Below are 13,966 nucleotides of genomic sequence, written 5' to 3' on the forward strand. Positions count from 1 at the left end.
CCTTTTGTCTTCAGCGACCAACTAGCGAACAGCCAGCTCTGTATTTTCTTCCAGAATTCAGATAAACAGCACAGAAGATCGTACAATGGGACAGCACTGAAGAGGAGTCTGGCTGGTATCCCCTTGCGCTATAAAAAGCTATTTTTCTTTTTTGTAAATAAGCTATGTGACAGTAGACACAGATCTGCATAGGCTGCTTTTCACATAACAGCAGAAAAACCAAGGTGGACAGACTTACAAGAATCAGGCTGAGGATCAATTTCAGAAACCTTTTTAACCCTGCTAGAACAATACCGACCCCAAGACAAAAAATAAAATCAGGACAACCCTGTAATCAAGTTTCATTTCCATTTCACTGAGACAAGTCTGACACTTACAAGAGTATTTCATAGTTTATTGAAAGAGCACTTGTTACAATACAAACCAGTTCTGCTTTTCACAAGGCAGATGCTTGCCCTTAAGACAATCCAAAACTCATTTTTTCTTAAACAACGGACAGATCTGAAAATCCCATTTAATTCAGAGGCAGTTCACTGCTTTCTTTACAGTACAAATGGGTACACAGCATAGATTTCTCATGTGGCAGCTCCTGAAGTGGTTCAATGGGAAGTATCTGAGTCAAATTTCAACATATAAAGGATGAAGAAAAAATTCCAACATAAAAAGGATAAAGGACAATCAGTGAGGGAGATATTGAAACTACGCTGAATGTACTGATAAAAATAGCATCCTCTAATTTGACAGACCCCTAAATCCAGATTGCTTGAGAAAGGATGTTGAAGTCCATCAGAGGAGCGTTAGTGGCATGCATTTTCCCCCACTCCCCAAACCCACATGTCCCTAGTGAGTCCTAAAGGATATTTAAGGAATCCTCACTAAGGCACAGGTGGATACAAGCCAGCTGTCAAAGGACACAGCACATCAGCACTTAGCAATGGCAATTAAGCTGACTGAAACAGCACTCCTGTCGTGGATACCGCATTTCCATTACCCTGAAACCCTTTACACAGTCTTCTGTGGAAGCAGCTGTATTACTGTTCATTAGCTCTATTAATACAGAATTTAGAGTGAGGTGTGCGTATTTCTGAATAGTGCAAGGAGATCCACAAGTTCTCACGTTGCTTCCCTTATCAGATGAGGCACTGCACTGTAATTAATATTCAGTTCTTGAAGTCAGCAATTATTTTCACAGGACTTTTTTTTTTTCCCAAGTTTTGTTTCTGTAATATCTTCCTAAAAGCCAGGAAAAAAAAAAAGCTGCTTCCTCTGAGCAGATTGGGCTCCACTTTGCCGTTGACTATCCTTTTTCTTTTTTTGTCAAACCGTGCAACAACAACATAATAAGCAGGGTTGTTTTTCCAGTGCTGCACTAAAACAGTGGGGTAAGACAGCCTGATGGAAACCTATTGCTCATCATCATCACCACCCAGGCATTTACGGGTACTTCGCAGATTTTTAAGCTGAAATAAGTTGGCAAAAACTTTTTAGTGTTTAGCATTAAAATATCAAGTAGTAGGGATTTTTAATTTCATGTCAGTACTTGTAGTTGCATGGACTTCAAAATTACTCCGTGTTCAATCACGTGGTGATTTCACGTAGGCAGCCACAATCCTCAGCAAAACTGGGACACAGCTAAAATTGGTTTGGTCTCCTCTCACAACCCATCCCATGCAGACTAACTCCGTTTGGCTCACGTACTCCTACAGAATTGAGAGGATTTTCCCAACCATGCATTTTTAAGAGAGTCCAAGCTTTTTTTTGAGGATATGAAGGAACTCATTACTCTTGACATGCACAAAACCAAAGTGCAATGCAGTACTAAAACAGGATTCTAAAATAAAGGCAACAGCAAAATATTATTTGCAGCCCAAAACTCATTTTACAATTCTGTCTCAAGTTCAAGAAGAGTATTGCTCATCTACAAGGCTTCTTTTCTTTAAGAATCAACACATTTTTAGACATGATGCTTCATTTCCTTTGTTCAAGTAGGCCAAAGCACGAGGCAGATGCAAGTTACAAAGCCATATTTGCACACAAAATTAAACCTGTTGTAAAAAAAATATGTCCCAGGTGATGGGACCAGCTAATTTTTTCAGGACAGTCAGAGGACTGACTTTGTATCTCCTGCATCAGAGGGCCAGTATCTCTCAGTAACACATGTGCAGAGACTTAAGAGTTAACTCTTGATTAATCAATACATAAATGGTGCATGGCTGCCACTTATTATGTGTTGCAACCAGCACCTACACCATGCACAGCTGGGGCTGGGGGTGTGGGGGAAGCAGGACAGGAAACAAAAATAAGATGGGAAGTAAGCTTGAGGCGCTTCCTAGTCATCTACAGCTATGCTGAAACACGCAGAAGTAACAATTACCAGTAGGGCTTATATTTTATCAAAAAAATAAGCAACCTCAAGTAAATTAAGGATATTTGTGCAAAACAGCACAAATCATTTAACCGTACAGATACACCGCAAAGTGGACCTATCTTACCAATTGTGGTATAGTAGCCAATTTTGTTTTTAGAATAGCATTCAAGTTAAATTTAAAAGCAAAGTAATTCACCAAAGCTTTAAATTGGCTTGTACTTAAGTCCACAGGTTTTTAGAAGTAAGCACAATTTTGTTTTGCACTTCAAGAAACTCAGAAAGAAGAAAGTGTATAATTAAAGTTAAGCCTCCCAATTTAGAAAAAACCCCAAGCTCATAAAGCCTATTTCTTAATCAATAGTTTTCCTGTAATTTGTTTGAAACAGTCTGAAGTAGGGATTGCAGGCATTTGTTTTATGGCAAAACACCTGCAAGTATAGACCTCACCAGATCAAAATAGATATTAAAAATTTTAAACTTGCATTTGGAGTGTGGGGAGAGGGAACCTTATTTTTCTCTTCGAAGTACCTTCTCCTTTATAAAACAAGCCTTGAAACAGGGGTTTAATTCAAGACCAGAGGCACTAACATGAGGTATCACATTAAGATGAAACAGTTCAATTCTCCTATCTTTGAGAACTCAGCCAATCCAAAGTAGTGATCTATAAATCTTCATAAGAATAACTATTTCAAGAACATCTCCCAGACTTATGCCCAAGACTGGTGAAAACATAAAATAAAAATAATTAACTTTTTGAAGCTTCTTCCTGCACCAGTGTCAAAAAATCCTAGTTCCTTTCCACAATCTCTGTGTAATAATTAAAAACTATTATATTTAGAGATACAATGGGAATTAGAAAAAGCTTATTTCCAAAGTATTGCTTCAGCAATATATATATATTCAGACATAAAATTCCATTCAGGCAGGTTTAACTGTCACAGCAATTTCATACCAATAATTATCAACTTAAGCAGATGGAGAAAAGACATCTACTCAGGGAGTAGGACTGTTGTGACCCAACAGCTCTTCTTAATTTCTCTATAAAACAGCCACGTATCTTGTCAGCTGACAACTTTTGGTTTATAGATTATTATTATTATTATTAAGAATTTGAGTTAGGAGTGGAAAATATTGTTCTGAAGAGCCAAATCAATTTAAAAAGAGAAGGTCAGTTTCCTACTGTAAGAAAAAGGTCACAAAAAACATTCAATGCTATAAACTAAATTCCTCTTTTGATTGTCTACATAAAACATGGGAGGAAGGTAGCATTTTGTAAGCTCCAGACAGTATTTTCAGCATTAGAAAAATACTCCAAGACACACACACAAAAAAAATAAAAGAAACAAAAAAAAAAAAGGTAAATGAGCTAGCAGGGAGTTCTCCCCTCCACATCCCTCCCTCCAAGTCTTCTAGTCTATGAAAAAAGTTCTTACAATTTTTCAGAATGTTCTTCCAATCAATGTTGTTAAAACTGCAACAAAAGTCACATGCAAACTGAACGGGCTGAAGGGCCAGTACCTTGTGTTTGTGTGTCGGATTACTCAAGTTCTACCTGGCCAAACAAAACCCAAGACATAAGCAAAGCCAATCCTGGCTGTTCCTTAATGATAAGCCAGAATTGCCCCTGCTTCCCTCCTCCCCCAGACTACTCTTGGCCAACTAATCATACTGTAGTTTCTCTGCCAGCTTTGAGGTTAGGTGCTGAGAATTGGCGCCTCATCCGTGGGGGCGTCACAAACTGGTTATAGTGGTTAAGCCGGTCAGTCTGTTTTGGGTGGAAGTTAGCTGTATTGCCTTCTGCACCGCCTCCATTGTTGTGATTGCAGTAAGGTTGTCGGTGCTGGTGGATGTGGCGCTTTTGCTGGAAAGTCTGCAGGTCTGGATTCTGCTGCCCGCTGTACGAGTGCAACGATTCAGATGAGCCTGATGCCTGACGCCGCAAGCTTTTTTGAGAGCCGTTATTGAGAGAATTGCTTCTCCAGCGCAACTGAGGCGACGGCTGCTGCTGACTGCTAGGCTGCGACTGTGTGTTTAACTGCTGCCTGTTAATTTGGATGTTATCTTGATTCCTCTGGGGCCCATAAAGATTCCACAGCTGCTGAGGGTCTTTAGAAGCAGCCCTACTTTCTTTTTCTTTGTTTTCATCTTTGTTCTTATCATCTTCTTTTGGAATTCTAACTTCTATAACTTCATCCTCTGTGATAATTATATGGGTGCCTGGACTCCATGAGTTCCTATGTTTGGGGTTACTTTTGAAAGGAAAGCGGGGCTTGCGATTTTCAGGCGGAATAAATCGGTGAGGCATATTTTGTCGACGAAGCTGTTTCGCTATTTCCTGCTGCTGCAGATTTTTAAATCGAATCTGTTCTTGCCTCATCCAACGTAATCGCCCACGTCTAAAAGCTGGATCACCTGCCATTAACTGAGAAACACGCTCCTCTTTAGCAAGATCATCATTCTCGCTTCTTTTCAAGTCATCCGTGGGCTTCTTATCCACATCCACCACACTGGCAGAATTTGGAGACTTAGCATTAGCTACGGTTGACTGAGCCTTCTCTGCAGACCCTATCAGAGGTAAAACCTTCTCCATTTTTAGCATCTTATTTCTAAGAACTTTTATCTCTTCATCCTTCATGTTGTTCTGCTTCTTCACTTCTTGCAAAATATCTTCCAATTTGTCTATATGCACCTTAAGGTCATCCACGTCAGTTACTCCTTTACCGTTGGCCATAACATCTTCAATTTTTTCATCTCCAACTCCTACTGTATCCCAGACATCACGGGCAACAGCTCGCCATGATTCACGCTCATTTGGATCTTTTTTCCCATACATGGCACAAAGCTCTTTCATTTTAACAATGGCCAGAGCCTCAATCTCCTGCCTAGTGTGCCTGAAGTCATTGAGTGCTACCTCATAGCATATCTCTTTCACAGCCTGAATCTTTAAGTCTGAGATGGTAACCCATTTGGAGTCTTTGCTAAGGCGTCGACGTTGGGGTATCTGGTACATTTTAATAGGCTCTCGTTTCTTCCCACTGCTGGGGAGGCCACACTTTTTTACAATGGTTTGGAGCTTGCTGGGGGGCAGCTTCTCTCTCAGGGAAGTGATCAGTCTCCAACTCTCCTCACACGATCTCTTGTCCGAATCATCCCCACTATCAGAGTCTGCATCCTTTGGAAAAACAAAAATCAAGAAGTGGCCCCAAAATAACCAAAATTAAAATTGTAAGAAAATGGAAAAGCTAAACAAGAAGTAGCAGGCAAAGAAAACTAAATAAAAAATCAAAATAGAACAAGTGACAAGGAAGACCCTGAAGACTGCGTGTTAGGACATTAAAATGTATCCTCAAGAGTCATGGACTGTCAAAATTGGAGCTCTTCACTAAATTAAGATTAACATATTTAGAAGTCTTGTCATCTCAAAATAGCAGATAATCTAAACTCTACCCTCCCAATCCCTTCCAAAAATCTTTAAACAGATCATCTAAAACCAAGATCCTGATTAAAAAAATTAAAAACCAAGTGCAAACTGCACTTCACACATGCTACAAAGACATGCAAAACCCCGCCACACACATTTGCCTTGGTGACTGCTGTTGCTTCTTTCAGTAAATCCTCCCCAGGTTGGTGAACACAACTGCCATCATAGAAGATGTCATGAGCAGCCAGAGTAAGTCGGGTTAACACTGGTTAGTAACGTTGCACGTGGTTGCAGGGATGCTCAAGTTTAGAATCCACTTCACTACAATAGCAGCCAGAGAAGTGTTAGACGATAAGAAAAAAATGAAACAGAAGCAGCCGAAAGGTTCAATGTTAAAAGGACTGTAAGTGCCACTATGACAGGTGAAGACAGTGGTTCATTCTCCAAGACTTGCTACAAGCTAAAAGGATATCCAGAATCAGAGTTTCAGAGGTGGGTTGTGGTTTGGTTTTTTTTTTCCCATTTGTCACCTTGCTGCTTAGTTTAAAGAAAAAAAACAACATTAACAGTCTTGTCTGTCCGAAGAGTGAGTTTCAGAAGAATGCAGCAGTAATGACTTTTTTTAAAAATTGTTTTAATACAAATTCTCTATTTGATACCCTTGATTTGTCCTCTTCTCAAACCCTAGAGCCTGGAGCTTCCGCATACTTGCTAAGAAATATTTTTGTTTTCCTTCTTCATTACAAGTTTTCCACCTTTTGCTAAATGATTTTTAATAAGCAGTGCTTCAGGTTTCCATATGCTAGGAAGGTCTGTTCAGGTATACTGCCACCAGAAGTTAAGGATATCCATTATTGCTTACTGCAACCAGGAATTAAAGTCAGACTACTTTTCTTTAAAGTATTATTAATTTAAGACATCTCTTTAACAAACAAAGAGTCCTATGTACTATTGTGATGCAAACATCTTCAGTAAAACACAGCAGTCTGTCTCTAAGGAACCTCTATCTAACATCCCTATTTTTCACATCGAGAATTATAATACATGAGAAATCAAGAACAATAGCAGCCAGTTATTCTAAAACCAAAGGAAACCCAGGTCACTGACTCAAAACCACAGGTTCCTAGACTTAAGACTTCGGGTAGAAGACCACGAAGAATGGGGAATACAATAAAATTTATTTTGGGAATGATGAAAGGGAGTAAAAGAAATACAGTTCTGCCCTACGGTCAACAAAAGCTCTATAGCCTAAGGTTCACATTATTTGAGCTTTTTGTGACCTTATGTATTTTTAAGTATTTAAGAATAGCACTAGGGAATCAACTTCTAGTTTAGGCCAAAATATAAGCAAAACACTGGTTTAGAAACAGAACATAAACACTTTGAGTGTACAGCCGATAAAATCTGTGGCCTGAGGAAACAGCATCTAGCAAACTGCATATTGCAGTGGAAACAAAGGATGCCCTGGAGGAAGACACTGTACAATCTACACAGTCAAGGTTACGTCCAGAAAGGCAAAACACAAACTACTCAAACATTAAGTCACAGGTTCCACAGGATTATTCTTAGAGGTTACAAAATTGCCATATTACTACTTATGGGTAAAGCATGTCTTGTGTATAAAAAGCTGATTAAGAGACACTACGTGGTCATCACCCTGTGTGCACTCAGAGGTGAACCAGACCAATTAATATGGGTATACACCCACATGCTAACATCAAGTGGTCACTGCAAAGGTATTATGACCAAGAAAACCAGGAAAAGAATTTTAGCTTTATTAAACACATTTCCACATTAAATTTGTAAAACGGAGAATTATTATTTCTATTCCCTAGTAATACTAGCAAGGCAAATATATATTAGTTGTAAATTCTGGAGGACAAGAGCTATTATTTATCTTTTTTGTATAGCACATCTAACAAATGAATACCCAAATTGGCTGGAATCTCAGCACAAAGACAAAACAATCTAGTAAACAGGATTAGCCAGCTTCTTATATCCAAGATTATATTCCAATTTAGAACAAAAATATTTATATTTCAATATCAATCTTACATAGCAGTAAGTTAGAGAACCTGATATTGCAGCAATGTAAATACTTTTAAGGTACACAGCTGAAATGCATTCCCAGACTTCCCAATCATTATTCAACTACTGTTGCGTGAATGCATTAATCCTGTCCATTCCAGACTCCGCATACAGTGACACAGAAATGACGAGATGTGTCAAGAAGTTTTGCTGTCATCTGAAACATTCCTATTAAGCATTGCGATAAGCAAGGTACTGCTTAAGAGACCAATGATCTCATTTGATATGATCCCTTATAACTAGGAAAGGTTTTCCTGGAATTATACTGCTAATGCACATGGGATAGTCTTCCACTCTTGTCCACTAATTGAAATCAGCAAAAGCAAAACAAGCTTAAAGATATCAACAAGGTCATTACAGAATAAAATAACCCACTATCTAAAGAACCTTCCCTTAATCTTAAGTAATAGGGAAAACAAACTCCCTTCACGACACTTTTATAAATGCAACCTTATTTGAAGCAGCTCCCCAGACAGCCAATTCTCACATCTTTAATTCATACAATAGCTTTGCTTATGCTTGTCAGCTAAAATTTAAGGGAGGGAATTCCATTACTTGCATCTCCTTTGACACAGAGCCAAAACTTACTCGATACTCAAACTATTGTTCTTTTCATATTGAAATGATTTTTGCCGTACTCCTTTCAGCTACACAAATTTTAACTATAAAATTGCAGAGATGAAACATTACATTAGTCACATCTTAACTTCCTTTCTGAACTAAGTCGTGCTTTGGTTCAAAGTCTGCAACCACTCCTCTCCATCCAAGAAATTAGCCCCTTGCGATGAAATAACTGGAGATGCAGAAGTATTACAGTATATAATATATATTTTTAAAATTATGTAGCTTCTGCCTATGGAAGACAGAGTACTCTGCTCCATTCTGCTTTTGGAAGAAGAGGAAGAGTTTTACAGTTTAAAACCCAGCATGCTCAGTGGTCTCAGACTACTACTACAAACGAATCGTGATTTTGAAATTTTTATTAGAACTCAGACACAACTACATCTGTATTCTGGCTAAAAGACAAGGCAATATAGTTAAAGCAGAATCGGGAATGTTGAGTCTCTTAAGGAAATCTAGATTTCATTTTTGGGCTTAATCTTGTTTTTAAAATACACAGGGTGCTTGAAAACTGCATGCACTTCTATTTGTAATGCACTTCAGAAGATATTTGTTGTCAGAAGACTGAAGTCTTCCTATATCAGACTTAATTTATCAGAATTCCTATTTAAGAAATAGGTGGAATTCCAGTTGTTCTGAATGAGTTAACATTCCCTTTGCACACTGCTCCCTAGTCATAACCCCACCATCGGCATGTGTACCATTAAGACCCTTACAAGGAACTCCATGCAGGGGGAGGGAGAAGGGTTAAAACATGCACAATGCAGCAACATTTTCAGACATCATTCAGAAAAAAAAAAAAAAAAACACAACACAACCCAGCGTATCAATATTCTAGGAATCTCTTTGGCAGCACAAAATTAGTATGTTCTGGTGATTTAAGACAAAAATAAAGGCAAACATCTCAAGAAGTAGCTGTTTAGACTACTGAAAAGGAACATCAAAAAACACAGAGCATAGAAATGCCCTTCTGTCAGGTTAAGTTGCAAGAAATCCAACCTGTCCCAACAAGAACTAATTGAAGCCACTTCATTGTCAATTACAATCTCTGAATTAACATGGAGCTCGCTCACACTGATAATAATTCACTGTAGACACAAAGTACTTGAAAGCAAAGGGAGAACTGCATTGTGCAGACAACCCAAGCAGGTTTCCTAAACTCTCAGATAAGCAAGGACAGGAATTACTGTTTGCCAAAGGTATCGTTAATATGAAGCAAGGACACGTACCAGCCTTTGCTGCTCCAACAGGAGATCAGCTTCCTCCTTCTCCTTCTTATACAAAATCTCCATTTCTTGTAATCTGAAGATGAACAAAAGAACAGAAGTAGCCAAAAGAGGTAATTATTTTCATGTTGGTGTTACTCTACATGCACAGCCCACTGAATTACAGTGAAAGCAGAAAAAGTCATTCCACTTAAAAGGAACTGTTATTTGTCTATTAGTACTATAGAAGTGAAACTTCCTGTGAGTTGCAGTTCAGTCCTTCACCAAAAGATCTATAGGGTTAGTGGCAGGTGCTTAACCGTGATTTTTAAGAACAGTGAAAGACTAAAGAAAAATAACGAGGAAGCCGCCTGAACTTTCACAATAGGTAGCAGAGATGCTATGTAGCAGAACCTAGGTTTAGGTTTTGCATGGACACCACCCAAATAACCTAGAGATGATTCCTCGTTTCAGGTGGAAATTTTAAGTTTTGTTACCTTTTCTCCATCTCCTGCTTCATGTCAATGCCCTGCTTCTCCAGAAGCTCCCTCTGAGCAAATGTCCAGTCAACTGGCTCAGAGGGAGTCTCAGCTGATGGTGTTTTCTCTCTTTCTGCTCGTGCTTGCTCTGGATGGTTGAATCTGAAGACATGATTTTTACCCATGATGATACGATTTCCTAAAAATGGGAACGTAAGTTAACTCTTTCAGGTAAGGATTCCACAATCATTGAAAAACATCACTGAATGATTCATCCCATTTATCCTGTTGGGTGACAGCATAAGAAAAGATTGCCCTATAAGGGTTTCTGTATACATTCAAGTTATGTAGGTGACAAGAAAAAAAAAAAAAAAAAAAAGAATGCCTGGCTTGTACATAAGTAGTGCTTATGGAGGACAACCTCACCCTCAGGGGTCCAATCTAATACCCCAGCAGAGATTATCAAAAATTAAAGGACAAACTTGGAGATTGACCAACAGCTGCAGTAAATAAAACACATCACTAAATCCCATTGATCTGCTCCAGTGGCAGTGCCAAAACATGGGCAAAAGCCACTTCAGCAGATTTTTCAGCTTGGAAAAGCCTAACCTCAAACATTGGAATACATGGTGCTTATTCTTCTTTAAAATGTGGTTTACATGTATTGTTTTTATTTGAGTCCTAATCAGTAGGAATTATGGAAGGATTTTACAGCTTGTTTTACATGATTGTCAAAAGAGCTAAAAAAATCTAATATTGTTAAGTCTTTCAGCTAAATCCTAAAGGTATCAGATGTCACCAAGGCCTGAGATGTGCTTGACAGAAGACAGTAAAACACCTCTGCTGTTCCAAAGAACAGCAAAAACAGTTCTTCCTTCATTGTCCTGACTTATGCTGAAGTCAGTACATTTGGTTCCATGATAATACTCACTTATAACTTGGTGCTAATAATTCTGAGGTGGGGTTTTTTTTTTTTTGGGGGGGGGGGGGGGGGGTTTGTTTTGTTTTGGGTTTGGTTTTTTATTTTAAACCAGTGGAAAATCAGGGGAGGGACACAGAAAGCATCTTAGTTTGAAAGAGATAGGTTGAAACCCACAATCTAGGAAAGTCACTCCCTTCTCTCAAATTCTTCCCCCACGTGCCTTTCTAAAGGAATGTAGGGGACTAAGTGGGAAATCTAATGAGAGCAAAGAGAAGCTCTTGTACTCCTGCACAGGGTCATATCTTAGCTTTGCCAGGAAACTGGGAATTTTCCATCAGCAACTGGCAGTCTGTCTGCTCTGTCTTCACTGAGACTGCCAAGGGCTTGGGCAAGAATGTATTTGAATAATATCAGGGTAAGCAGAAGGACAAGCAGGATGCTGCGTGGCACTGAATATTTAAGTACACTTACAGCTAGTGCAGCAAAGAATGAAAGAAAACGAACTACTGCCAAAAGAAGAATGGTATCACCTTCTGTTTAAAAGCTACACTCCAAAAAGGTAACACTGCTGTCCTTTAACAGCACCCAGCATTCTTTACAGATGATGCAAATGTCATGTAAAGACAGTTCTTAGATGGACAGTCTACAAGTCAATCTGTTCTAACAGTTCTTACCTGAGCGCAACTGCACAGGCTGTATGACCCTCTTGCCATTAACATAGGTTTCTGATCGTTCACAAGGCTCCAAAGTAACAATAACTATGAAGAAAACAACATTGATGAATGAGACTTTAGAGGGCGCTGTACAGAAACCAAAGTGTGCAAACCCTAGAGGCCCCTCATTTCCTGTCTATCTCCCTACTATCATTTAAAAAAAAAAAAAAAAAAAAAAAAGAATACAAGTGAACCTACTCCTTGATACCATGCTGGTTAAAAGAAGAAATTAAGCCCCACGAGAAAAATCAATACTACGGATATCTCCCTACTGCAGTTGGGAATTATTATTATTTTTCCTCTATGCATGTTCAGGTTTATTTTTAACCAAGATCAGAACTTAACTCTTACAATGACTGCGCCTGCAATTTGAAGCTAATATGAGTGAAATTTTATTTTCTTCCCCTAACACTCAAGAAAACAGCGAGTCAAAGCTGACAGTTTTCTTGAAGTAAGAGAAACTTCCAAATACCAGTATTCCACGGCCAACTATTAAGTGAGGAGTGAAAGGTTCAGCGACACTTTGCTAGGAGAAGTCGTTTTTTACCTTCACCATTGTTGTTCCTCTCACTCCGAAAGATACAGTGTTCTTCTTTGATATGAGCCCCACTCAGTACAATGTCTTGCCTTCGCTCAGCATCAGCTTGGCCAACCCTGAGTCCAACAGAAGATATTTCAAGAGCAAATGAGACACTTTCTACAACCCTGTGTAGGACAATACATCCCAAAAATATCCAGGAAAAAGTTCTAAATTATTAAGACTATCCCTCAAGTTTAAAGGTTTGAACTAGTGCTTTACTCTGCATTGCAAAGAACTTAACAGATTTACCATGAATTGCAGGAAAACGGCTTGACAAAACTAAAGAGAGGTTTCCTCTCTCTTAAAACATGTGATTTAAAGAGAGGATTGAAATGTTAAACGCCTCTGGATTTAATGTGTTTTCTTCCCTCTTGTGCACCCCCTTCTCCCTTTAGCAAAGGAATGCAGAAGAAAAAAAAAGTGACAGGAACTTCCAGTGGTGCATTTCAGCTGGCATACAGTGATCATCCCTTCCAATAATCACCATCTGCACTTTAGCTAAGAAGCAAAAATGGCTCAGGAGACTCTTGCTGAATAATTTGATGCCACTAGCAGTTTAATCCAACTTCCAGACAGTGAGAGGTTGGCTGTATCTCTGGAGCATGAAGATTTATGCCTATTTCTAACTCAAATATTTGAGCAATTCGATATATAGACAACTTAATTTTCCTTCCTAATGTTTACAAACTTCTTGCTCTACCTGTTACTCCACACATTTCTCATGTCAGCTAGCGAGGCTCAAAACTTATGATTTCTTAAGCCCTAAGCTATTCTCAACGTTCTGTGCTGAATTCTCTACTAGTCTGATATTCTTTTCAGTAGGTTCAATGCATGTTAGAGTAGTACCATATAACAGCACCTGCCTGTGAACCCCTCTCCATTTGTTCCCCAGGAATATACAAACTAAACAACCAAACACGGGTTTAGTGCTCTCAAGATAACAGACCCAGCTCCCTCCTTCCAGATGTCTTGACAACAAGTTTTGGAATAAAATCTATTTTAAATTCCAAATCTGGCAATTAAATTTTATCTCATATATGTCAATGCAGAATACACTAGTTGTGCAGAAGCATGGGTAACAGTTTGTTTAAATAATAAAGTGAACACTCATCAATATTCTGGTTGCTTTTATCAAGTACTATGGTTTTCAGTCCTCCACCCATCAACATCTCAAAGGCATTTTCAGTAAGTTTTATTACTTTTATTCTCCTATATCTTAAAAGGGATATCATGCTTTCTTTTACTGCCCAGGTGTAGCAATGAACTTCTTATCAAGCTGAGTAACTGCACATGTTACTTTTAAAGCACAAAATCAACTTGAAAGAAAAGGTATTTCTGTACTTTTTTTCCACCTACAGCAATCTCATGCTTTATTTGTACCTGCCAGTTGAATAGCTCAAGCGCAATTATTATTTATGGTGTACCCAGCATCAGGATTTAAGCAAGCAAAGAAGCAGACTTCAGAGCATGTTAGCATCAATCCTCACCTAGTAATACCATCTTTGATGTAGTAAAGCAGGCATTCAGACATGAGTGGATCTTCATTAAGGTTTACAAGATGAGGAGTCT

The 13,966-nt window shown here is 38.7% G+C and overlaps 1 protein-coding gene across 10 annotated transcripts in view; it reads right to left on the reverse strand.

Moving 5' to 3' along the window:
- KIF1B (kinesin family member 1B) overlaps positions 1-13,966 on the reverse strand; it is a 97,307-nt gene that overhangs the window by 39,242 nt on the left and 44,099 nt on the right. For 9 of the 10 annotated variants that reach the window (XM_075114418.1, XM_075114415.1, XM_075114413.1 and 6 more), the window contains 5 exons: positions 13,885-13,964; positions 12,365-12,471; positions 11,779-11,862; positions 10,201-10,381; positions 9,728-9,800 (listed from right to left, as the gene is read on the reverse strand). In XM_075114418.1, the coding sequence (XP_074970519.1) occupies positions 9,728-9,800; positions 10,201-10,381; positions 11,779-11,862; positions 12,365-12,471; positions 13,885-13,964 (525 nt within the window). Of the gene's footprint in view, positions 1-2,914; positions 5,541-9,727; positions 9,801-10,200; positions 10,382-11,778; positions 11,863-12,364; positions 12,472-13,884; positions 13,965-13,966 lie in introns of those variants that run through there. The other variant, XM_075114419.1, reaches the window with a different exon arrangement.

Source organism: Phalacrocorax aristotelis, chromosome 19 (genome assembly GCF_949628215.1).
Source record: "Phalacrocorax aristotelis chromosome 19, bGulAri2.1, whole genome shotgun sequence".
Taxonomy (NCBI): domain Eukaryota; kingdom Metazoa; phylum Chordata; class Aves; order Suliformes; family Phalacrocoracidae; genus Phalacrocorax; species Phalacrocorax aristotelis.